Source organism: Pygoscelis adeliae, unplaced genomic scaffold (assembly GCF_000699105.1).
Source record: "Pygoscelis adeliae isolate BGI_AS28 unplaced genomic scaffold, ASM69910v1 Scaffold186, whole genome shotgun sequence".
Lineage (NCBI taxonomy): Eukaryota > Metazoa > Chordata > Aves > Sphenisciformes > Spheniscidae > Pygoscelis > Pygoscelis adeliae.
Window position 1 is genome coordinate 10,720,204 of NW_008825071.1, and position 27,297 is coordinate 10,747,500.

The following is a 27,297-nucleotide window of genomic DNA, read 5'->3' on the forward strand; positions in this document are numbered from 1 at the left end:
TATTGTTACAGGGTGGACTTTGGACACTTTCCTTGCATTTGTTCTTCCTTATTGAAAACTGCAAGAATTTCTAAACTTGCTAATTTAATATATATTTTGTGCCAAAACCTATGGTGAGATTTTAATGTTCACACGCAAAGGAGAGAAACACAAGGGAAAACAGCGACATGCTTTCCACAGTAGTCTCGCCTCCACCCCACGTATGTTCCATTAGTTTTCTGTATCACATACGTGTACTTACTTTTTGGGCATTCTCATTTCAAATGTTTCTGTCAAATACTTCTTCACGTAATGGCATTTCTTAACGAGAACAGTATTTTCAGCTTAAAGGATGACAGCAGTCAGCATTCATCAATAGTTCTGGTTCTGAGCTGCAGATTTAGGAACCTGACTTCAAACGTCAAAGAAAAATCTGCCCCAAAAGTGGCCTTTCCAATGGATTTTTAAGGCCCTATTTAATTGCAGAGAACAGATTTTCCAAAGCAAAAAGCACACCTGCATCTCCTGTGAAGCATCACCTCTAAATTGGCAGTAACCAGAAGTAAGCTTCCCTTATTTTAAATGAGCAATAACAGGCTTTGAAATGTAGCTACTTATCTTGGGTATTCCTTAACAATTAATTTAGGCCCAAAACGTATGCAGTTTTAGTAACAGGGAAAGCGGGCCTATCGAGAATGCACACTTGTGCTTGCCATCTGCCACTATTTCAACACCCATCGATACAGCTGCAGTTTAACAACTCCTCATGTTGTTATAAGGACCGATTCAAACGCTTGTAAAAATCAACAGACCAGTTTTTGGTTTCTCTTAAGCTGGGCTGTGCTTTCTCTCTTTTCTCTCCGAGAAGACAAGGCAAAGCGTGGACTAGCCTGCACCACAGTAAGTAGTGGGTTAGTAAAGGGTGCGGAAGCCTGGTGTTCTGTGATGGACTGAAGGAAGGAGTAAAATTCTTATGCCCACTATTTGTGTTTTTTCTTAGGACTTATCTCTGAACTCTGAGGGCGTAAGTTCTCCGCTGGTTTCTCTCAGCCTGTAAAGGGAGCATGAAATCCTTCTAAATCAGGTCACAAACTGTCTGTGTATTTCTTGTTTGGGGTTTTTAAACCTCTCTGTAACAACCAGTGAGTAGCTCCTTAGGTGCCACTAGATAAATCACTGTACTGGCAGGGATTGAAAAGACAATAACTGTAGTTGTGAACATTTTTACTCAGGACGAGCAAGTCAAAAATGGAAATAAAAAGGTAATAAATTAAAATTGTGCATACCTGTGATGATAGTTTGGTTAAAATCAGTTGTATGTAATTATTTTCAAACAGTTGTTCTTGCTCTGTATGTGACTTCAACTACAGATGTAAAAGGCATGAGAAGGTGAGAAAATTAATGGGGTTCATAATGTTTTTGAGGTTTTTAGCTGAATTTTTTGCAGCCTTTTTGCTTAGCTGGTAGAGATGTAAAAAACCTCTAAACTGAGCAATCCAGTGGAAAGAACAATGGCTCACATACCTCGGCTGATAAACCCCAGGAAAGCCCCGTGCATGAAGGGATACGGATGCTGATGTTCTCAACCAAGTTGTAGTTGCATTAGGCCAGGACTGAAATGTGTTGGTGCAGCTGTTTGGAAGCTTTTGCATAAGCTTTCCCAGTTCTGTCTTCTGTGCAGAGAGGCTACTGTGAACTGTATTGACTTCTTTTCCTGTACAACTGACTTAAAGCACAATAAAAGCACTGAGAGAAAGACACATCTTTCACAAGACTGCCTTTCTCTCTGCAGACATATGCAAATGTTCAATGGTTTTCTTACAATTCAAGTAATCAAAATGCATTCATGTGCAATAAAATTACTCTGAGATCATACACAGAAAAAAACCAAAGCCAGTGGAGGTTGTGTGTTGAGAATGGAGTTGCTACAGAATATACCGGTTTCATCCATTTTCATTCAAAAAGGAAAACCTTTTTATTCTGCCCTTATGAATACACTGCTCGTTTTGCCTCACACCACAGTTCACCAATTTGTAAGGTAAGTTACTGTGCTCCCAGTTCCATCCAGTTACTTCTTTCGTAAAGTTCAGATTTTAAACTTTTTTTAAAATACTCTGTTATTTGGGCAAGTCAAGTCCCCAAAATAGATGTCAGAACACATTATACATCAAGCTAATGTTCACCTCGCCTTTTTTTTTTTTTCCTCTTTTAAAACAACCTCCTTGAGAGAGACAATTCTAAGAAGGTAAGTCGAGGTCTGTTGTCTTGGAGTATGACCTTTAGAATTCTGTGTTATTCCACTGACTTGTGTTATTTAAAATAAAAATAATGCTTTATGTTTGTGAAGGAGGCGAGAGAGAAAATACATACACACATGTCTACAGACTAACGTTGGTAATAATAGCATCACATCTTGCTGCTCAAGTTGTTTAATAGATAATTGATGCACATTGTTAAACTGCATCATACAAAATTAGTGTTAATTAGTTGAAGACAATACCATTACAATAAAAGCTGTTAACAATTCTAAAATTCCATTACCATGGTAACTTACATGACAACACAAAGAAAGGGTGTCGGAGTAGTCTCAGCCACGAGTGTGAAAGCAAAAGCATTTCCTAAAAATCAGTCTTGTTTGCGCTTTTCTCCCTGGGAGATCCCAGCTGTTCTACACCCTGAATGCAGGCCTCGAGACTTGCTGGGCGTAGAGGCAGTCCTTTTGACTGGCACCCACCTTTCTGTCTGGCTTAGAGCTGCCCCTCCTCCATGCTTATTATTTTGACAGCAACTTTTGATATCTTAGAATCCCTGTCCGTATCACAGTATACAAGGAATTGCAAATTATGTGCTATTCTTTCCTGGTTTTGTCAAGAAAATACTCAAGTGTGACCAGTAAAGAAGTTGACCACCGAACATTCCTTACATAGCCAAATACTGCTACCAAAATCTAGCCGCGTGCTCATTTCAGCCTCTGAAAGGTTTTCAGACCAGCTTGCTTGTTCTAGGTTAAGTGATGCTACTGCTCACAACAGAATTAATTTGTGCTTTTACATGACTGACACAGTTTTGGTTGGTTTGTAAGTCAAACCACCATGAATGCTCATATTCCCCTTCACTTAAAAACAGTGACCATCCCTCCCTCCCTTAATACTATCTAGGACCCCATCTAGCTATCTGGGACACCTGTCTGTCAAAAGTTTGCTGGTTTGTAGGGGTTAAGGAAAGTATCACAGATACTACAGCAGTTCTTCACTAAGAGACCAGCTGTGCCCTGGTCTTAAAGGCTACCATGAACTTTTAGAGCGAGTAGACAAAAAGCCTTCCTCCAAGTCGAGCTTTCGCCGAACTTCTCTCTGCTGCCACTACAACTTCTTTCTGCAAAGACACAGAACAAACGTTAGCAAAATGCAGCTGCAGGTGTATGATTGCCTTAAGCTTCCCTAATGGAAACCAGATTTCGTCCATGTCATTAGCGTCACACAGAAATGTGATGAGGAGAAACAAGAAAGCGACCCACCTCATCAGAATAGCGGTTAACAAAATGATTTGGCAAACAGACTTTATTTCATTTGGGGAAATGGAAGAAGCTGGAACCAGTCAAATAAATCCCTTGCCAATGTAAACTACTTCTCAGGGGTAAGATCAATACAGATGGAAGCTGGAGCGTGGACTGGAACACAACTGCTTGGAGAATGGCCTCACTTGCACTTGTGCAGAAACCATCAGCGTGCCTTTGTTTCGGGTGTTGGATTATGCACCCTAAACTAGTTTAGAAGCATTTACATTTCCAGGTGTTTCTCCATTGCATGTTTTAACAGCAGGAAGTCAAACACCGTTTGTTGAAGACCAGCTGCCCACCTCCTCAGGCTAGTACTGAGGCTTTCTCAGTACTCCCACAGAGAACCTCAGTTCTCACACAGGTTATGTCAGAGTAAGCAGAACATTGGACTCTCCTCAGCTGAACAAGCACTAAGTAACCTTCAATCTGAAAAAAAAGGTTCCTCAGTGCATCGTACAAACATAGGGATTGACTTTTGGTAAAAATGACGGGCATCTGAGGGAAACAAAGAGAAACAGGTACGCAAACACATCCAAAATCATTCCAGTAAGAACTGGGCCTCTCTATGCTTGGAAATACTTGACATATGAACAGCGTTCACTGCAAGTGATAGCTAGGACAGCGAGTCTGTAAATATTAATGAGAGGGGTGGTTCGGTGCCTGGTTTGCCCCATAGCTGAGCATCCACTTTGCATACAGGCTGGCATGAACAGTAAAGCCAGTTGGCACCTACACTTGATTCACCATGCAACCTTTCAGCAAACTCCTAAGTAGTTTAGATTTCAGGCCATTTTAAAGTGATCTCTTTCAAGTCAGGTGTCAGGTGCCAACATTTTGACAACTCCATAGTTCATCCACCTATAAAATGGTTTTAATTATCAAGTCAGAGCGTGACTTAAATGAAAACTTAATTAATTATGTAAAGCACTTAAGACTTCTGCAAATGAGTAAGATACATACGTGAGGTGTTGGCTGTTGCATGCAAGTGAGGTAGAAAGATGTTATGAAGCAACATAATTTTTCTCACCTTTCTTTCAGATTTCACAGTGATAACGGAACTCCCAAATCGTGACAGTTCCTGTAAAACAACATTGCTTGTCAAAATCCTGTTAGTTTTTTTAAAGTGGGACTTTCTCGTTTCTCTCAGTAGTTTGTTTTCTGGTTACTTACCTCAGGAGAAATCAGGACATACTGTGCCTGAAGAAGAAAAAAAAAAGAGAAAATAAAAAGTCCGTGGAGAGAACCACACTAGGAACGTAGAAGACCAGTGCAATAACCTGGCTCCTAAACAGCAAAGTAATTAAAAAATGAACAGGAGGAGCCAAATCACACAGATTCAGAAAGGTAAGTAACCTTCTGTTTTCTGAAACCAAGTCAATGCACCAGATATTTGCACTGGATGTAATTAATTAGCTGTCATTATGACCTCATGTCCTGATTTCACTTTTATGTTTTCTTACCCAGTCCTCAGGACAGGGAGATATCCATGATTTGCAGTGGCCCGTCACATTCCCTGAGGATGCCTGCTTTCCATTGTAGATGTAAACACGGCCAGCTGCCCCACCAAACAGTATTGTGGTGATACCGTTAGTTCGCAGTGGGGACGCCACAATCATTTCATCTGCAAATATTACAAGGATGACATGACACATCACAAGTGAAATAATGCTAAACCAAAACACGAGAGAGTTGGCATTTACATACCTCTGGATGCTACAATTCCTATTAATGATGACAGATAAAATGTTTCAATTTCTGACCAAGTTGCTTGGGATTTTAGAGATGCCTCCCCACAAGGCACAATGAGTACTTGTACAAGTCAATTGAGGAAGCAGACTGTATTTAGCACTCGTATGAATATGTAGGTGACCGGTCTTCCCATTGGCAAAAGTAAAACATTTCACCTCTGATCTAGATTCATCAAGCTTTACCTAGTCCATCATTATCCAGGTCACTTAAGTGTACATCTCCTCCAAAGCGAGAAAACCTCCTGTCCCCACTGAATGTGCTGAGCAAAGAAGGGTTGGTGCTGCCTGTCACATCGTATACCAGAGCCAGTCCAGCTTGGTGCAGCACTGAGGATATAAATGAAATCCTAGACAGGCTATCTGGAAAAAAAAGTAGTAACAGAAGTTGAGCACCAGACACGGGAACTTAGGTTTAGTACTTGCAATACATTGACAGCAGATAATACTGGCATTACATAACATGGACAAAATTAATATAATTTATGAATAAGGTCAAACATTATATGGCATTAACGCTAATTAGCATAGAAACAATCTCTTAGCAATACTAGCAGGGGAAAAATGCATTCAAGTTAGAGTTCTACATTTTGACTTTCCTAATTCCTTACTACCTACTGCCAAAGTGAGGACAAAATACCGTGTTGCTTTAATTCCAAGAAATACGCAGTCTAGCAGCAAATCACTGCTACATAAATAATGCAAGGTAATAATGCTGCTAAACTAATTTTAAGGAAGGAAAAAACCCATTGAAGTTGAGGCACAGTACAGAGGACTCTACAGAGAACGCACTTGTAGGTGGTTACAGTGATTACTTCTATTTTTTTCTTAATTACATGGCAATTAAAAGGTCCCTTTTCTAACTTTTAATTTTGTATCTATCCTCTGGCCATATAGAAACAAACATCCCAAAGCAGAAACGGTTTCCAATTTTCAGAAGGACATACCTGCAGTAGGTGCACCCACCACTAAAACTGTCCTTGTGATCCCAGCCACAGACATCACACCACTGGCCAGAGACAAACCCATTCTGCCCATCTCCTGTTAGATTTTTAAAAGACCTACGTCATTTCTACAGAATGTCACTTTATTTCAAATTATTCATAAGGTCCCATACTATAGAAGGAGCCCTACCTTGTCTCCAGTTACTGCAAACCAGTGCTTTGTGCTTGGTGGGTTATACCCATAAACCTTCCCAACACTCTGTCTGACATCCGATGAGAAGGGATTGCAGCTTGAATTACAATGCAAAATATATTTGTATGTAAGAACATGTTTTTGTACATTCAGCTAGGATTGCTCCTCTTAAAATATCTTCCCCTTTTCGTTTGGAATAACAGTGGCTGCCAAGTTCTAGAAATCTATTTTAGTAATTCCCATGCTTGTTCTAACTAGTTACAAGACATTTAGGGCACAGACTTGGTCTGTCTATCCACTTCTTTATCACCCAATACATTTTTGTGTTCGGTTTGCTTTTAAAAATGCTATCTCAAAGTAAGTGCCATCTATAAGATTATTTTAGGCATGCTGTTAGCATTTTTGTGCCCCCTCTCCCCCCTCCCGAAGAAAAACCCAACAAATTCTTAAGTTGAAATTCTAAATAACAAAGACCCTCTCTATAAAGGGTCTAAAAACACATGCCCCCTTCATAAGGAAGGATGAAAGCATAAAAATACGAATTTAATAAAAATATTCTAAGCAGGACAAAGAGGAAACTTCCTGAAAAGCTGGCAGTCTAATCTATTACAAATCTTAACCATTGTAGAAGTAGGGCAGAATGGAGGAGAGAGCAAGCACACCCAGCACAATTCTTCCATGTAGGGCTACCAATCAGCAGCAATGTTATGTTCTCCAGCTGGCAGCTGTCAAGTGAAAAGCCAAACCAAGCATAGTTTTCTTCCCCTTTCACCATCCAGTTGGCATCCTCTACTGACAGAAGTCCTGACAGACCAGAAAAATATGAATTAAATCCTGGTGCACCCTGGCACAGAAAAATCTGTTAGCAATCCTCCACTTGATGACAAGTTTCTATAAGCAAAGTTGCACCGTCCATGATATGGCACCCGTTATTGCTAACTTTGCTTGCTCAGTCTGCAACTGTACTGGCTGGTGAAAGCCTTTATTCAACACAGTCTGCTTCTAAATTCTTGCAATAGCCTACACAAAGTACATGAAAGCTATCAGTCAAGCCTGCCCTAAACTAGTGACTCCTTCTTAGGGACAGGACAACTTTGAAACTGTTTATCAGAACTTTTAATTCTTCACGGGTTGTGGGCGGGGGAGCTTCAAATAATTCTGGCTTTAATTCATATAATTCATTCTGTGTTTTGGTTTTGCAAAAATGTCAGTCAGCAGTGTTCTGAAACCCATTTTCCTTGTGGTTTCTAATTTTACATGAAGCTACAAAAATTAAGCGTTATTGGAAATCTCAATTACATGATTCTGACGAAGCTCTGAATACCTGCATATCCTGCCCACCCCCTATTAACTTTATTTAGCTCCGTATGTGGCCTTTCCTCCCTCATTCACAACAATCCTCATCACCTGTACTCATTACCTGTATTCACTTGTAGCATTCCTCTTTAGCCACATGAAGGAGCATACAGAATGATAAAAATTCATCTTTTGAGGTACATTTGCAAATTTCCAAGGAAGACCAGTGAGTCTGCCCTGGTATCACCAATACACGGTTGAATCCATTGCTTTAGCAAGGCTTTCAACACCGTCTCCCACAATGTTCTTGTACCCTTGGACAAGCTTGGACACTGCAGTCTGGATGGGTGGACAACCAGATGGGAAAAACCTGATTGAGATGATCACGCTCACAGGGCAGTGGTTAGTGGGTTATACTCTGAATGCCTGTAATAAGTGGAGTGCCTTCAAGGGTCTATCTTTAGACTCATCCTGTTAAACACTTTTATAAATGATCTGCAGAAGGCAACAACATGCCCTTTCATGAATTTGGCAGATGAAAGGAGCCGGGGTTACCTATGAGGAGGTTAACAAGGAGATAGAGCCAGGCTCTTCCCAGTGTACTGGGGTACTTAATGCCTTCTGTGCCTGACTTCACTATGCATGGAGGTGGGAGGACAATAGACAATGAGCATAAGCTGAAACAAGAGAGGTTCACACTGGCTGTAACAAGACATTTTTTTCCCTATGAGGACAACCAAGAAGACGAACAGCTGCCCAGAGTGACCGTGCAATCTCTATCACTGAATGTTTTTAAGACCTGCCTGGATAAAGCCCTGAGCAATCTGGTCTGACTTCATAGCTGTCCCCTTATTAAGTAGGAGGCTAGGCTAGACACCTCCTGAGATCCCTTTGAACCTAAATTATCCCATGGTTAATTAGGAACAAATGAATAGTCACACAAAATACAGGAGGATTCATTTACTCAATAAATATTACCTTGGTCACTCCTGTTGAAATAAGAGTAAAATGCAACCACAAATCCTCTCTGCTGCCCACCACCAGGTGCATATGGAGAGCCCACAACCAGGTCAGCTTTTCCATCCCCATCAACATCAGCTGCTAGGAGGGACCAACCAAGATTACAGTAGGAATACTGCAAGAAACAGTTAGTTTAAGCCTGAAATGGAACTGAAACCACCAATTCTGTAACAAAATAGAGCAATTTACTTCTAAAAAGCTAACTTTGTCTGCTTCTGATCAAATTACCCTCCCACTCCCTGACTTCAATTTTGTTTTATTTGAGGTTTTTTTGAGGGCTATGCATCTTTCTGTTCACGCTGCTGCCTCCCCCACACTGGAGTACAAATGTCTTTTCCACATACAACCAACCCAGGCAAGGACCTGCTTGCACCATCCCCATCAGTCTGAATTTCCTTGCAATTAGGAATTAAACGTTCTTGTTTTAAGCCCACAAGCCCCTTTCCCCTTTATCTCACCTCCTGCTTGTGTAGCCCTGTGTTAGCCTGATCAATATACCTGACAAGTTACGGTAACGTTTGGTTGAGATGACAAGCCTCTTCCCTCAGTGCCAAAATAGACATACACAGCACCCTAAAGAGCAGGAAAAGCAAATACAGCATGAGAGCATCTGCATGTCAGCACCAAGTATGGAATCCAAGACAAAGCGCAGGGCGTGAAACAGTTCTGCAAGGGCTATTAATACAACTGCATTCTTCCTATCAGAGCCTTCTCATAATACTGTCTTTTCCACCCCAAACCTAAGAATACCCATGCTGTAATGGGTACTGCTATAACCAGGCAACAAACTAAAGAAGTACAGAGAAGTACATTTTCATCATACTGTGGGTAAGGAGCAAGGACAGCATAGTGTATATTACATTTGTTGTACACACATTCAGGTGGCTCAGATTTTGTTAATTATTATTTAATGCAATGGCACACAGTGCCAGGCACAACAGATGCATGCAATTTTCCAAGCTAGTGGGTCTACATAAAAGCATTTAAATTCCTATTTAGGCACCTAAGTTAGTATCTGAAATTCTGAAGAGTTTTAAGCTTAATGGATGTGCTTTAAACTGAAACATTTTGCCTCTCAGTTCACATGGGCCGAAAATACTCAGGGACCATTACGTGAGCTTATCTGGTAGGCTGCAAATCGTTAAGCCTATGTATTGATTATTTTAGCAAGTGTGTCTGTGTTCATATCACATTTTAGATATCATCTGTCGGCCTGTTACAGCAGATGACAAGGCTCACTGACCCTTGAGGTCCGTTCCAGACTCTCTATTCCTAAATAAAAAGGCTACACTTGTATTTCATGAATGGCTCCTTACATTTCCAGCACATTAGTGCTGCAAAGTTGCAATCTGATTTGGATTTCTAATGTGCACAAAGGCCACTGAAAGAGAAACAGAGATAGCTGTCATTGCTCTAGTCAAAAGTTATAAAGGTTATAAACCTCTGTGTTTAAATGACAATGTCACCTTAGGCAACAGAAACAGAAAAATGAGAATTTCACTGTTCAAAAAAATACGTTATCAACAAAAATGTTCTGTTTGGAGGGAAAAAAAACCCAACAAACCCATGTGTGTGGCTTACTTTGTAAGTAAGAAACTGAGATCCCACAGAAGGTGCTCCAATTGCCAGATCTGGCACTCCGTCGTCATTAAAGTCCAGGACTGCCAAGGCAGAACCAAATCTTCCTGAAGGCTAAAAGAAGAGGGATTGCTCTCATGAAAATAACAGACATTTTCAAGACAAAACCATCAAAACCTAATGCACATTTGCAATCGCAGCACAGGGAAGAACTGGAAACAGATGACAAAAATCTATCCCAACAATTCTTAAGATTTTCTTAGTGTCACTGTTCTCCCAAGTAATAACTGTCATACTAGTACACTAACTCGGAGTCAACTGTTCTGTCCGAGGATGTGCAGGTGTTAAAATATAAGATAACTGAACACAACATGGCGCTGTTTTGCTAGTTCCTCTTCTGAGCGTAGTGCACCATTGATGTTAAGCTTATGATCTTTCCTGTTAACAGCATTATAGCTGTGAACCACTGAAACACTCTGTAAGAAGACAGCAGCTGTTACTCCACAATTTATAACCACAGAAACAGATTAAAAGGAAATGTATCTCATCTCTTTCTATTCTCTTCTTTATTCACAAAGACATTTTCCACAGAGGATCATCTTTATTACTCAAAAAGATCATTTGATCCTGCTTCTCAGTTACAAGCCAGTCACCATCATGTCAAATTGTAGTTTTCTCCTTTTTTAAAATAACGTGTACTCTTAGTAAAGACAAACAACGGTTTTGTAAGAAGTTATCAATTAATGAAAAAATGTAACTTCAAAGGAATTGAAACTTACATTGAATTAATAATTTTAGATGAAAAAGGAAGGGAAAAATCACAATATTTTCTTAAATGCAGGGACCCGAATGCACTATACTGTGACTTACAGAGACACTACCTCAGTCTTATTCAAGGGCAAATTATGTTCTAATACACACTTATCTGGCACAGTAATAAAAGTGAACCTACAGATCACCATTGCTTTAATTGTTCCTGTGACTTAAGTAACGGTTATTTTTCTTGAAAAGCATATGACACCCTTTTTTACCAGGAGGGGCTTTTCAGGAATAATCCTCATACATATTAATGATACTGTTGTTCAGTCAAAATTTACCACATTTTCAGGCAAAAATAATTAAGTGACAAATATCTGACTTGACCCCTCACCTGATGACCCTGTAGTACTTGGTCAGCTTTCCCATCTAGATCCATGTCCTCTGGTGGCAAACCTGACTGATTGCCGTAGACCACATACACCCGTCCCATCTGAACACAGCCCAGTGTGCTGTACCCTGGTGCTCCAACCACCAGATCTTCATATCCGTCCCGGTTTAGGTCAGCTGAGATCATTGCCCTGTAGAGCAAGGGAGTCAACAAAATCATAGCATTAGCTTCCAGGCTACCAAAACATTAGCAGAAAATGAATACTTTTACTTCTTTCAGGTAAACCAAGACCTGTTTTTCCCCATCTATTTTTGTAAAAAACTCTACACAGCGTTTTTCATATTATATAATTGATTTTTTTTTCTTGAATTAAATAAAAACAGAGCCTTGAATATTCATCTTCCATTAATGCAGCTGAGATCTGTAGGAACTGCTTTTTACTTACTGATGCAAGGCACCTGAGAGCAATCAGAGCAAGGAGCATGAAAAAGGGCTGCTTGCATATGACACAATACAAAAGATGAAATTAAGTATCTTTTTAACTGAACCTCTGATTTTATCAATGGACTTAACAGTAGATAAGCAAAGGGATCACAGGTCTCAGTAACATGTTGGAGTTTAGAGAGGGAATGTGAAGAGAAAAGAACTACTGTTCTTTTGGCTGATGTGAAGTAAACTCAAGAATTAAATCTTCCATTTTTGAGTCAGAAGAAATAAAGCAAGATGAGGACCAATGCAGATTTAGTTCATTAGTCTTCCATGTTGCAGGTAAAGCTAGAATTTCTCTGGCAAGGAGACAGAATATGCCTCTTTCTGTGTCCTGAATCTATCTTTGAACTCCCTACTAGTGTTGTAGTATTTCCAAGAACACTCACTAGGCACCATCAGTGATCAATTCGGAACAGACAATTAATTCTGCGCAAACATCAACCAGTAACCAAAAAAGGGTAACAATGTTCCTATACTGTTCAGAACTAGAGCCGATGTTGGTTCTAATTTTGGTTCCTTCCATTCTGAGCTTGATCACACACAGAGCATTGAACTCCTTTACTAAGGAGAGAATGTAAAAAAATGACAAGACTTTTCCAAAGAAAGAGGTTATCTGACTAGAATTCACATCTGAATGGAAATTTTGCTCTTGATACAGTTTTATCCAGTACCAACACAAAGAGGCTTATGCTAACATCGGAAAGAAAGGTCTTATGGGTTAACTTGTTGTTTTGGCCAGTCAATATAAGCCATTCAGCCAGATTTGTACCACTAATTGATTTGGACTGTCACCTTTAAAGAATATCCAAAGAATAAACATAAATATTTTGGTGGGTACTCAAAATTTTCAGAAATTAAGAGGGAGGTGGGAAGTAAAAAATTACCAACCACCCAAGTCTAGCATAGGGTGAAGTCAGAAAATACGAAGCTGCTGGCTTGGAGATATACTTAGAAGATTTTTTCTGTGTAGCTGCTAACGCTCTCCAGACGTTGGTTGAAAAAGCATGGTTTATCAAGTGGAGGGAATTCTGAAATAAAAATAATAAAGAGACACAAGAATGGTTAAAACACAGGCTGAAACTCTAGAACATTATGGAGCACCTCAAAACCAAGTCACCAACAGTGGAAATCACCACATTGATCTAAGTGGACTCTGACTCAGGTCATAAGCACCATTTTAGAAAGAGACAAAAATCTGTATGCTCTAAATGGAGCACTGCTAATTGTTCACTGCTATGCTTTGTTGGGACTTCTTAACCCCAAAAAGTGATCATATGATTCTGTAAAATGTAAACACTAAAGTGTAAGTACTAAAGATATATTTTGTCATTTTTGGCACTGCAAGATGTGTTCTAACTTCATTATACTACAAGCAAAGTGTAAAAATTGAATATTTACGATGTACATATAAATATACAGATTAACAATGGCTGCTGGAATCTCCATAAAGTGAAGTGACAGGCTACTGTTAACATCCAAAGACTCTGCTCCAACAAGCAGCATCTCAGACAGAAATTAAAACAATTTTATACAGAGCTGAATTTCACCTGAAACGTCTGTCACTTCCCACTTACTGTTGCCCAAGATTGTATGTTGAAGTGAACTCCTCTCTCTGTATAATTTATATTCTTTTCAAGTGTTTTTGTAAGCAAAGAAGTTCTATTCTTGTGACGTTCATTTTTTGATTGTTTGTTTCTGCTAAAATAAAGAAGGCAGTAATAACAATTAGTATAACTGAATTAATGACTTGAGTATTTTATGACAAAGCTAGAAGAAGCAATCATATTGCATGCAATCAGGTGGCCATTTCTCCCATATATAAAAGGAGTTCTCAAGAGATACCAATTAAGCTGGTTTCTCTTGAGATGTTTGCTAGAGGAATACATACACTTGTGCTCTGAACATCTGAGTTCCATATTTCTCTACATAAATCAGGAGATAATTTAGCTATGGTAAGGGTAAACATGAATCAGTAATTTCATGATTAGCGGAATGAAGAGTGACAACCAAAGTGTGAAGACTTAGCACTTCAAGTGCTAGGTAAGTATTCTTGTCCTTAGGCTGGAAAGTAAAAGTCTCCCAGGTTCTGCACAGTTCCCCTATATGAAGCTTATTTATTCATATTAAGAGAATCTCAAATTCACACACAAAAAGATAAACCAAAAGATTTCTAATTTTCAATAGCTCACTGTCCACATTAGTGGAGGACTCTCCTTTCATCAATAAATCTTTGAACCTTCAGAGCTATACTTACATGTAGCTGTCCTTGTGCTCCCTTGTGCAGTTTATAAACAGAGGGTTCTCAGGCAGGAAGCAGCCACTAAAGAAATACGCAGAATGCATTTTAAACATTTTCCCGCAATGGAAGTGAAACTAAAAAGACAACTTTTATCCTTACTGATTCCTCTGTTAGAAGTCATCAGTTTTCTCAGGAAACCCTACTTATTCAAAATCGGAGCATCATTATAATCCTGAGAAACCCCTTTGACATTTATTTTAATGACCTTGATTAGGTTCTATATGGATCTCACATGTCTTTATATAACTCCTAAAGGAAACTTACTGCAACATGTCCTGCTAATTCTAATAATCTAAAGCTCTTTTAATGGAAATGCCATTCTGCAACAAAGAACACAACAGATTATACCATATTGTATTTCAAACGTCATTTCCCAAAATAGCTGCAGTGATATTTTCCATATAAATGGATGGATTAATTGCCACTGTTGGTCTTATGAAGTTATTTACAGTAAGATTACACTTGTAACAGAGCAGTACAGGGCCAGAACTTCTATAAAAGATACGATATTCTGAGTAGAAGCCTGAGCTTCCAACACTAGAATATATAATCCTACTCTTTCTAATCCTATCTGTCTTCAGTGTCTGAAGGCAATATCTGCCCTCCCCTAGGAAGGGACATCTTTGCTGCCTGATAACAGCAGCCAGAAGGTGCCACCAGAGCTCAGACTGCCAGGCCAGGCAGAACCTCAGGGCATAGCTATGCAACGTTTAAACAGGCCCTTGAGAATGTCTTAAAGAATGCCTCAAATTTTTTTCCCTGTCGAGTATCAGCTGGGCACGCCAGAGCCTTGCCTGGGGAAAGGAGTGTGAACATGTAACAGATGGAAACTCAAGGCCTATGTAATCCTGTGCACCCGGGTAAAAGACAGCTACAGAAATCCCTGTGTCCAAGTGAGGATTTAAAGCCCAGCACCTCTTCTAGGAAAGAGCCTGTCTTCAGAAGAACAATTAAATGGGTTTCAGAAGTTGACTACTGCCTTTCATATCGCAGAAAACACAGCTATACCTGGTTCCATTCTCTAGCATATGGCTCGTCAGCTCAAAAATATTGTTTGTCCAGAACGCCATGTCATCCACTCCTCCGAGGAAATACTCGTGGAACTTCTCCACCAGAAATGGAGATTTGCTAGCGTATGTTGGAAAAAGCTAAGAGACAAGCAACACACTTAGTAAGATGGATTACATTGTCTTCATGCTGTATGTTCATTTTTATAAAGAAAACAGAAGACCAACCTTGGCAACAGCAAGCCTTTCTCCATGCCTGAAAAAAAAAACAAACAATCTTCAGAAATAAATCTGTTTCATTTAATAATATTAAATTATTTAAACAGTTCTTTTCAAGGCTTCTGTATGGTAAATACTATGCAAGTCATTACATTTCCTTGTTGGCTGTTAATATATTTTTAAAAACTGTAATGTGAGAAGTAATGATCTTAACTTTATTGCTGCCCTTAATTTGGAGGGATTCAGAGTGTTTGTAAATGCTGATTGACTATTGGTAATTAACTGAAATAAAGGATACAGCTAGGCTGTTTAGGATATTCAAAAGCAGATGTTGCCAGATATCAAAAGTCTCTTTTGAATTATTCTTGGACTTGAAAGGATCTACATAAAGTGTAGGTAAGCCATCTACATAGGTATGTACACTACTTCCTCAGTACATGAAAATTATATTGCTAACATGCCACAATGCAATGGTGCTTGAAGATACAGCTGTTCTCAAATAAATGGGCATAAAGACGTTAAATGCATAAACATGTTAAATAGCTAAGATGCTGAATCTGTGATGTAATAATGAATTTAACAGTTATTAAGCAGGGCAAATTTGTATTCTAGCCATTAAAAAAATTCAGGTGTTTTATGATTTTGGGGTCTAGTACGGAGTCTATATTGCTGGCCTCAACGCATAAACTTCTGCACTACCATTTCAAATAGGATTATCACCATTTTCCTACATATGTTTCACTTATGAAAACCCAGACAAAACTGTTCAACTTACAGTTCGAGAAAGAGCAGGTAAGTACAGTCAGTAATTGTGCTTTCAGTTATGATCTCTTTTCCATAAAACTCCTTATAGATAGCTGCTAAGTCTTTGACAGGTACATACCTAAAACCAAGATGAAATTATTTTACAAGAGTTTTTCCACATCACCGGATAAAAGATTACAGTTTCTGTAATAACAATAGTCTGCTTTAAAATATTCTAAATTTCAAAAGACTATCGAAGGTCATGAAGATTTACAAATGCCAGAAAGACCAGGACTGCAGGTGCAGTTACGCTCTGCACAACACTCTCCTCCTGTTTAGGTTCGAACTCGGAAACCCGTAGAACCATTCCCCTACGGCTACTGCTGGTAGAGTTTCCACACTCCTTACACTGGTTCCCTGGCTTGGTGATCCCATAATCTTGGAGGATGTCCTCCAGCTCTCCGCTGTGCCAAATCTGCTCCTAGCCAAATAGACATTTCCCACAGTTGTCCCAGAGTTTTATTAATGAACTGTGCCTTCTACACCTAGATGAACTATATCCTACTTAAACAAAACAACTCAAAGGACCTACTTTATCAGCAGAAAAAAAAGGCATGAGTTTTTTCAGTTAACAACTGTGAGAATAAAAATGTGTATGTCTAAAACTGCTGCTTCTTTTCAAGCTTTTAAAACCTGTCTGAATTCCACAGCATCTATAACCATAAACATCCTCACCTTCCCAAAAATTTAAATGGAAATCTAAGTGAGATTTATTTAACTGAGTTGTTTAACTAATTGCTAGGACATTCCAGCAAACTCTTTTCACTGATTATTTTATATATAATTACTTATAATTCCCTTCAGAGATAAATAATCTAATCTTTCTTGCTGTGTTCCTATATGTAAAACTCTTTTTTCTTCTGTCCTTCCAATTTTTCATGTCAGGGAACAGTAAATACGCATATAAGGAATACCAAACTCAGAAAAATTCCAGTAGCCGCAAGGGTTTCTTTTGAAAGACAGATAAAGAAGGACAGCATTTTGTTAAAACACAGTGAGTATACAGAGTAAGCAGAAATAATTATTAAAGAAGGTAACCTCACTATCTTACCACTTTGATGCCAGATAACTGAAGTCCAGCTCAAACTGACTCAGTACATCTCCTCCTGCAGATGGAAGAATGAAAAAAAACCCACAAAGCCCAACAAACCAAACCCATTAAGTATCTATCATGGATAACAGCGCAGGTGAAGCTACGTATGGCTATGCTATCTATGATTATATGGTAGATCCTCCAGCTGTATATTTAGAATACATAAATGGTTCACCTGAAAGTATGCTGCATGTTTTATTCTTCCAGAGAATAAGAATAATGTAAAATTTAAAATCACAGTAGTGACTCCGTTTAAACTTTAGCATCTTTCAGCCTGTGTTTTGGCTTTAATACAAGTGTCCATATGCCCTATCACATCTCCTGAAACATGGAGCATGAGGACAGGGATAGCAGGGCTTTGCAAGCTATGGGGGAAGAGTGAGAATACAGTGTCCATATGTCCATTCTTGCCTCCTGCATTGCACAGGGTAAGAGCCAGAATCAGCCACTGTGGTTTTGAAGGGGACTACTTATTCTAATAGGAGGATCTATGATCAGCAAACAAACATTACCAAAATCACCAACATTGTGAGCTTCTGAGTATGAACCACGAAAATCAATCTGGAGAAAGGGAAAAACAAGAGAACTGTCTGTTTATTTTACTCATTCTTTCATACAAACATTTGAACAGAAACAAATTGTCCAATCAGCCCTTAAGTTTACAGGTCCCAAACCCGACCAACTTCATTCTTATGGAGTTTGTGACATTACATCTCTCTGAAAATCTTCCTGAAACAGGGCTCCAGTTTTTCTCTTCCTTCCCCACCAGAGTCCAAAGCTAAGCTATCAATTCCAATAAATCCAGTTATATCAATAAATATAATAATACAGGCTTACTTCTCCCATGGCCTTTAGAAATCCTTGGTCGATGCCCAGGCTATGCCAGCTGACATCTGCCACCATATGAGAGGCAATTCCAAACAGGAAAGCCACCAGCTTCTCTGTAGCCTACACAACAACAATCCGCTTGTAGTAATGTCAGTAATTTTACTCCTGTCTTTAAGAAGAGGTGAGCATTTTATGTTAGTGCATTACATAAGAATATAGGCGAAAAACTCTTACAATCCAAGAACTTAGCATGACAAAGTGTTGACCACTCATTCCTTGATGCTGGAGTAATTTTTTGTGACTTGAGAAGCTTTAAGCACTTCATATAGACCAAGGCCATAGAATTATATGGTTGACGTCAGGACAACTCGTGTACTTCAAGTTAGATGTGTACTAAAGTGTTTTTCTGAACTGAGGACAAACGCTTCCACTTCCAAGGAGTGAACCCCCTCTGCCACCATGGGTGTTGTGCAGATACACAGAAGAAAGAAAGACGTTCCTGTGCAAGTGCTGTTCACTGTAAAAGTACCTGATTAAAGCCCAGGTATGAAATTACTCATCTTATTCCTACAAACAGAAAAGTTATTTGGACTAAATTTATCAGCAACAGAAATTTCATTTCTCCAGAAAAGACTTCTCTGCATTGAATCACCCTAAGTTCCAGAGGTCTTTTAAAAATCTGTAATTGAATCATAGTTTTTGACAAATTTATACTTCCCAAGGGTTAATAGTTCACAAGATCAGTATCACCAATGGCCAGTCAAAAGGCAGGCAGACTTGCTTAGGTTTTAGAGAGTGCATGCTCTCAAATGTTGCTCCACCTGTATGACTCTCCTGAGCAAAGAGAGAATGGCAAATTCTCCAGTAAGGAAAAGAAAACAGTATGACCTTTAAGATCATTCTCTATTTGACAATTTGTTTTTCCTCTCCTCCTATGTAGCTCATATACTATAAACAAGAGCAAATCAGGACTAAGTCCAAGATTTCACAAGAGAGAATTCTAAAAGATGCCTGGTTTTCAACTGGCAAACACTCAACCAGATCTGACAATAATGCAAGACCACCAATCACATTTGAAAGTTTGGACCTATGAAATATATCATAAGCACCAGACTACATTGGAGATAACTGATATGGAAACCATAACGTTTTTGTCTGGTAAAGATGAAGATAGGATTTCCAATTTTCCTATGTCAGCGGAGACTTTAAATTAAAAATGTGTATTTTTTCTACACTTGCCAAAGGATGAAATTGCAACAAATGAAGGTGAAGAAAACAGTAAAAAGCAAAGTCAGAAGTTAAAGAAATTTTCTTACCTCGTCCCAAGGCTGAGGATAATTCCTTCTGATGTAGTGAATACTTGTACTGAGAAATGGTGACCAGTGAGTGTCTTCAGACACATCATGGAATATTCCTATTGCAATAAAATTATATCAGTATTTGATTTTTTCTTTGGGAAAAAGACAAAAAAAGACAAAAAAAGAAAAAGCCAGAAAAAAAAAAAAGCCAGGAAAAAAAAAGAAAGACAAAGAAAAGCTTTTCTTCATGAAAAAAAACATAGACTTTTGTTCAATTTCATATAGTACAGACGATACATTTTGCAATCCATTTATATGAGAACAGCCAAATGAGATGTATTTTTATATGATTTATACTGTCAAAATAGATACTAGATTTACCTTCCATGATTTTTGTTTGAAGCATCTGAAAATTTTGTGCCTGCTAGCTTTCTCTGTGCCTGGGAATAGGTACAGTACAACGAAAAACTGCCTCCCAAGCGGAGAGGATAAAGAGAGCTGACAGAGAAACTGTTGACTAAATGAATGCATCAAATTGCACGGCAGAAAAGCTGATGGGCATAGCAGCCAACTTGAAATATCATGCTTTGGGACAGGTATCAGTTTCCACAGGGCAGAGGAGGGCTATGTTATCATTATCATCATTTTCAACAGAATGGCAAACTTGCCAAGATACAGTCAGTGTAGGAGCAGAAGAAGGGCAGAGGAAAGCAGGAAAAATCAGGTTTTCCTTTGAAGCATTAATTATTGCTCTCACTTGGATTTATGCAGAAGAGATTATGTAGGATCTAACAATGACCTTGCCTAAAAATTTCTGTGTACCTACATAAAGCTGAGGGCAAAGTGATGCTGACGTGACGAGACTAAGCAGCACAATATTAAATTCTCTAAGGGGGAAGAAGGTAGGCAGGAGATAGATTGTTCGGTCCATCAATACACTTGGAGGAAGAGTATGTGTTTGTTCAGACAGAACGGTGAAACTGCAGAAGATTAAGGTGTATTAAATGCCAAAACTAAAGAGCAGACCTTGTGGGTGATTCAGTCACCTCCTGGCCTCTTGACATTTGACAGTGCAGCTGAACTAGATAACATAAGGACGGGATTTGTTAGACCAAAATTAAACGTTCACAGAGTAGACTTCTACATCCAAGTTTGCCTCCTGCCTGGAAAGGCAGTCTGGATGGCTTTGTTCTTGATCTAGAGGCACACAGTCAGAACAGTTCAGATCTGCAGAGGTACCTATTTCTTCTACATTGACTAAGGATACTGCTGACAAGTGGCCCAAGTATAAAACAAGGCAAGATGGACCCCAACTTTAGTGAAGGAATGTGGGCTGGAGGCTGCAGATAGAGAGGCTCTGATCACTGGCCTGGTATAAAGCAGAAGTCAAAACTGTTAGAAGGGAAAGACGAGGTAAATAGAAATAACCAAGTCAAGGTAGGAATTGAAGAAATCCCAGGAGAACATCAGTCTTGAAAACAAGGCAAGCGAGACAGAAGTTTGGGACAAGATATTAGCAGAGCCAGGCAGAAGACCAGGAACAGTGACCTGGTGAGTGACAGGAGACAAAACCAGTATTAAATGCCAGAGCAGAGGGGCAACCTGGATGTGAACTGAGCACCACGACATAATAACAGAGAAGATCCTCCGTTAGGCAACCTGGATGGGGCAACCTGCCTATCAAGATATAAACCAAGCAGCCTGTATCTGGCATAAACAACAGGCGGCATCAACAACCTATGACTGAGAAACAACGAGAAGCCTAGCTGCCACTGTGTGATTTAAGACTGTAAGTAGAGCAGGTGATGAGAAAAGATGTGGAAAGTGTCCTTGGAAAGACAAACAAGGATTTTGCAGTTTGAGGCAGGAAAAACAAATACTGAGATAAGTGGAGGCACTGGCACTCAGCTGAAAAACATGTAAAAGATGAGGCAAACCAAAGATCCTAAGAACACTTTGAATTTAATGGATCCGAATTTGCATGACCCACTAAAATAAACCACCTCCCATACTTCAGACTTTCAGTAAGATCTCAACAATCAATTGGCCAGATATCCCCACACAAACTACGTATCACCGCCTCGTCTCTGGTATCCGCCTAAACATCCCAATAGCTTGTTTGTTGGAGGACAGGCTGTCTTTGTCCCATTTACTAATTGCTCACTATCCAGATTTACCACTTTAGTAGCAAATATCCTGGAGCAAGCCCTAGATGGCTGTTTTATAGCTCCAGTGTTGCTGGAGAAGCTGATTATGATCTAGAGCTGACCTACCAGAGTCGAAAAATCAGGGGACCAGCTGCAAGTCAAGATATACTCTTTACAGCCACTGCAACAGGGTCCTAATCTTGTAGTGCAGTCTTTAAATCTGCAAGCAGCAAAACTAAGACTGACGTTAATTTCAAACAGGAAAAGGCAAAAGACAGCAGTCTGGAAAAGAAAGGCTTTAAACTGGGATGTTACACTTCCCCCCCCCCCCCAGCAAGCCCTGGCCTTTTTTTTTTACCCCAGCAAGTCCTACGCTGTTTTGTTTTTGTGAGCTTTTTATATTCTCCCATCATCTTTGTGACTGATCTGATAGAAACTAATACTTCCTAATAAAGAAATTAGCTCTAGGCTTTCCCTAAGACTTAGAAAAAAGATCATTTTGTCCTCTCAATTTCTCCCCAAGACAGTACTCAGTCATCTGACCTAATTTAGTCAAACAGCATCCTTCTATGAAATTGCCCTACACATTAAACACTTAAATTTACCCAAAAGTTACTTTCTTAAAACATTCTCAAATGTATTATTTTCTTATATAGTTCTACAAAAAGGCTCAAAATACAAATAAAAATGGTGTATGTTTTCGCAGGAAGGTATTTTTGGCCATACTTCATGTCTTACAACATAACTATTTTCAACCCTACCAAATTCTGTAGGATTTTCACATAAAATTGGACTTATTCTTACCACTTTTGCAGATTGAAGGATAAAAGGCATCAGGATAAATGCTCCCAGCCTGAAACGCATCTTGGTGGTTTAGTAATAACTGGGAAACGGATGGGGGGAAAAGGAATCAGAATGCTATTGCACAGAACAAAACCACAGTTCACTGCCAATACTGAAGATAAAATTTAAATATCCAGCAAGATACAAATATTATCTTGGTAAAATACATTATTTCAGTTTTGTCACACCATCTCCCATCGCCTGCTTCCCCTCCCCCCTCGCCAAAATACTTGTAAGCAAGAAACTAAACTAATCAGTATACACTGTAATTTGCAAGGCCATTTAGGAAAGTATTCATATGATCTAACCTAGGTACTGGCGAAGTCACCTTCTGAAGATGCCCTCCTCCTCTTGGACTAGACACAAAGCCTGGTCTGCTACCTTCCATCCTCTGAATCACAGCCCAGCTGTCTACAGCGGACAATGTGAATACTTCCCTTGAGTTATTTCCTACTTTGATAAAAGATCAAATTATATAAAATGGTCTTCTTTACACTGTGCTAAAGGATATTAAAAATGTTTTAAACACAAAGCACGTGTGTGTTTTGTTCACGTGTTTATGAAAACTGTCCACATGCTTACAGTGCTCTGCTGGATACAGCCCATGAAAGAAACAGCTATTTGCACCAGTCAGAAATGGGTTAAATGATATATGCGGTGGACTAAATTAAAAACCTTGCTGTCCTTATGTTTACTAAATCTCCTTTCCAAAAGCCCTCTACCGATTCTTCTAATACAGCTACCCACGGAGGGTATGACTTAAGATGATGGGAAAAAATGCGAGAAACCACACACAGTATATACACATTACTATAATTATTACATATTTGCAACAGTATTTAGAAGGAGTCAGATGATTTTCAACAAAACAATGTAAAAATTCAGTCTAGGCACAATCGTTACACACATATTACTAAGAATAAATAATAAAGAAAAGAAAGGCAAGAAGACAGACAGAAAAACACTCAGAAGAAAGGTGTACACAATTAAGCAACAATATGCTTCCTACCTGTCTATAATTAACATTCCCTTCATGCTTAATGAAAAACTCCAGAGCTCTGTGTGCTGAAAAACAACATAGCGAAGTATTGATTTATAGGTACTGTGGCCAGGCCCATGTTTTGTTAGAAGCATTATCAAAACCAGAATACACTGCGTCGTCATATCTAAGCCAATTGGCACAGGTGCATGAAACATGATTTCTCAGAAAATGCTGTACGTGTGAGAGGGTGTGTTTTCTCACCTAGGGAGCTAATAAGGAAATACTGTTTCTGTGGCACACCTGGACACTGAAGTCTCAGCAGTCCCTCTCTAATCCCCAGCTCCCAAGCTGACCAACAAAGCCGAAAGTGCTTAATCGCAGGGAAAAGGAACTCCCCGTGTCCAGAACTGAGCTACAGCAGTGAACTGACACGGATCACGCCCAGCACGTATAGAGTACGGATCATAAAATTCTAGCTGTAAAGGACCCACGTGAATTGTGTTTCAGTTTCACTGTTGCCCTTAACATTGAAAAAGGTACCTCAGGAATCAATGCGGATGTTTAACAGTTTGATTAATTTTTAACATGTATGAAAAACAACAAAAATCTAAAGTCAGCAAGGTAAATAATACTATTTATTCACCAAATAGGCAGATATTCTTGCTGTCAGAATATTTATTGAGCAAGCATAACAAGAGAATGAAAGAAACTGACATCACTTTTCTTTAATGAAGTCTTCTTCTAACTAATGTTAGATCCAGGGATAATCTATTAACACTATTCTAAAAATAACCAACATTGCCTCTAAAATTATTCCATTGGAACTGCATGCATGGGTTATCTTCTTGCCTTACCACACAAAGTTTTACTCCTCACTTAAAGTTATCTACAAACTAAGACTGATCAAGATAACCCAGAATATGATTAATTTAATTTGATCCTTACCAAATAAATCACATCAGACACCCCAAAAAAAAAACACCCCCCCCCCCCCCCCCCCCCATTCTGGAATAAGATCTAGACAAAACTGTGTGGCTTTGAATGATCTTTCACTTTTAATTTTACCCACTGATCTAAACCATCCTTACACAAATATGTTAAGATACCTTAAGGACCAATCTTGCACCAAAACAGGAATAACTTAAAGACAGTAATAAAAAAAGTCTATCATTTTAAGGCTCAGCCATTTCAACACACATCTCTATTTCCAGTGTGGGAGACTCTCAGTTTGGCAGTTTGCTTCTCCTGCCTCCCGTCCCCCCTGATTTCTCTCATTACTCATCTGGGCCCAGGTCCTAGAAGTTCACCTTCACAACGAATTTCACGATGGATCCCCACAGTTCCACAGAGCCCCCGCGGGTCTGACGGGAGCCCCTGGGGGGCAGGGGGAGGAAGAGCCTCCCCACTCAGACCTGCCTCCAGCAACAAGGCCATGGCAAGTAGGACACAGCACAGCTCTGCCGAGCACACCGAACATGATCAACATTTTGAACAGGCAGAGCTTTTCACCGTTTTAAAAGTACTTTCAGAAGTCTGTCCAGGATAGACTTTGGTGCTGCTTTTGAGTCAGAGGAGTTCCTTTCTATAGGTTTGGTTTTTTTCCCCTGAAATACTCAGTGTTTGGATTTGGCAATAACTTCCAGTATCTTATCATCATGGACTTTTATTTGCACATTAATAAAAGCACTGATTTTAGCGACATCAGAGCTGAACCCTGTTTAATGTCATTTTCAGACAAATGGACAAAGTTTGTTGTAAACTATGACCCAATAGTTCAGTGTACACACTACTCCTCAGACAACCAAGATATTCAAATTATATAAATGCAGGTTTTCTGCAATATGCTTCCTTGATTAGAAAAAAATGACTGCTTTGGGACAGATCCATAAGCTCGTTTATCTTCGTAGATTTCTTGCAAATACACTCTGTTCTGCCAAATCTGTTATTTCAAGTTTTCAGAAGCTCATACTCAGTAATTAGAGCCCTGAGCTTGCGAAGACGTATGCGCTTGCCTAACCTCAGGCAGTGTGACTTCTTCTGTCGATTACTGTGGGTTTCTTGACATATTGTTAGGAAAAGCGAATGGGTGTAGGATGCTGACCAAGGGTACAACACTCGGAACATATTCTCAGTCTCAAATGAATGCCATGAATAATCCCAGCCTTTCACTTGTTCAAAGTTGCATGTATTCAGTACTTAAGGTCTGAGAAGATTACCTGAATAGAGACAACATTGTATGTTTTTCTATCTGTTTGAGCAACGGATTTAGAATCAGAAACAGAAGAGCAAACAATTAAAACTGTTAATTTATTACGAGTAAACATTTCAGAATAACCTCACGCTACTCATGAGTGTTCTTGCAAGAACTACAGCAGAAACCAGATTTTAAAAATAACACATGCAAACAAGAAATTAAAAACAGAACTATTTCCCCACTTCGATGTTCACCCAGTTCTCTCCTTCATTCTCTACAAATCTAGGCTGTTCAGGCTACAGACAGCAACCTACCAGAAAGAGACGCAGAACAAAATTTTCGTGATGTTAGTCATAGATACAAACACATTACAGCATTTTATCTATTTTATGCAGGTATGGCAAAATTAATACACGGTAATTTGAAAACAGAGCTACCACAAATTATCTGTGTTATTCTCCAGTTTAAATATAACAATCCCATAAACTGCGTAAAGTATTCCTCTTCTTTCTCCAAACCAAACCCTGTCTGCGTAAGACTCACAGACACAAACATTCCGGTTACATAATGCCTGTGTTTTAGAAGACGGAAAAATACGCAACCAAATTGATTCAAGCATTTTGCTTATAAAAACAGTAAAGTTTCAAACTCCAAAACCAAACTACTCATCTATCCTATGTGTTATTCACATTTTTTAAAATTATGTAGAATGCTCATTACTTTAACATTATCTCCTCCCTTTACTTTCCAGCCGAATCCGATTTTACTTCTCTTCCCAAGCAACAGAAAAGACACGAAAATTAATTCTGAACATGTCTTACCTATTTCAACATGTGTTGAAATTCCACTTGGGATACATCTTTGACAGAAATGGTATAGTATAACCAGCAAAACAGACCAAATCTTCAAACCAGCCATGATGCTGGCTTGAACTGCGATTTTCAGAAGACTGGAGCAGTAGCACTGCGACCTTTGAAATGTAGGTTACGGAGCATGCCTTTTCTTTCACACATATTGCTGACACAGCAAGTAAACAACTGCTGTATTTGAAAGGCTATTTTATACCAATGCTTTTCTTTACCTCAAATAAAGTAATTTATAAAAAAAGAAATAACCTATAGGTGTTCTCCCCTCTTGAATTCTGTAATATCTCTGGGGTTTGGGCAGCGTAACTGCCATCACTGCACAGCAGCAGTGAGGTCTCGTAACATACAAAAGCACGGCAGGTACGAGCATCCTCCCACAGTTCGTCCAGCTCATGGTGCACTTGCCTTACAACAGCTACCTCAGATTTCACAAAAAATTAAATCCAATTGCCAAACCAGTATTAGCAGAAACACACTAGCTCCCGAGTTGTAGGCAATACGAATTCATAAGCTTTGGTGAGCTGACTGGACATTGCACACATACGTTTGGGTCTTATGATCCAGACTGAAAGCCCAATTGATATACTGGGGGAAATCAGAGAACTCCTGCCGTACGCATTGCTATCAACTTCTCTCTGACCGCAGAGGCTGGGCACGCCGCGGCTCCAAGCCATCCTCCATGCAAACCTGGCCTGGCTGCCATGCCAGGCCGCCCCTCAGCCTGCAGGCAGGGCTGGCACGTGCGGCACAGCCACGCCGGGCCCCAG

The 27,297-nt window shown here is 39.3% G+C and overlaps 1 protein-coding gene and 1 long non-coding RNA gene across 2 annotated transcripts; one reads left to right on the top strand and one right to left on the bottom strand.

Annotated features, from left to right (window-relative positions):
* LOC103919060 lies at positions 1-1,776 on the top strand. The gene is made up of 2 exons (XR_663727.1): positions 1-879; positions 980-1,776. It is a non-coding gene; the product is annotated as an uncharacterized LOC103919060 (long non-coding RNA).
* Positions 1,777-3,276: 1,500 nt separating this feature from the next.
* On the bottom strand, positions 3,277-26,582 carry GPLD1 (glycosylphosphatidylinositol specific phospholipase D1). Its single transcript, XM_009326515.1, has 25 exons — positions 26,486-26,582; positions 23,498-23,553; positions 22,450-22,528; positions 19,517-19,614; positions 18,210-18,320; positions 17,885-17,933; positions 17,331-17,385; positions 16,251-16,358; positions 15,485-15,512; positions 15,258-15,397; positions 14,205-14,270; positions 13,525-13,645; positions 12,839-12,978; positions 11,465-11,651; positions 10,318-10,428; positions 9,235-9,309; positions 8,695-8,851; positions 7,083-7,224; positions 6,418-6,517; positions 6,231-6,324; positions 5,470-5,646; positions 4,999-5,159; positions 4,709-4,735; positions 4,566-4,616; positions 3,277-3,354 (listed from the first exon to the last, which is right to left on the bottom strand). The coding sequence occupies exons 1-25, from the start codon at positions 26,580-26,582 to the stop codon at positions 3,277-3,279; spliced, it is 2,508 nt and encodes an 835-aa protein (XP_009324790.1).
* Between the last annotated feature and the right edge of the window lie 715 nt (positions 26,583-27,297).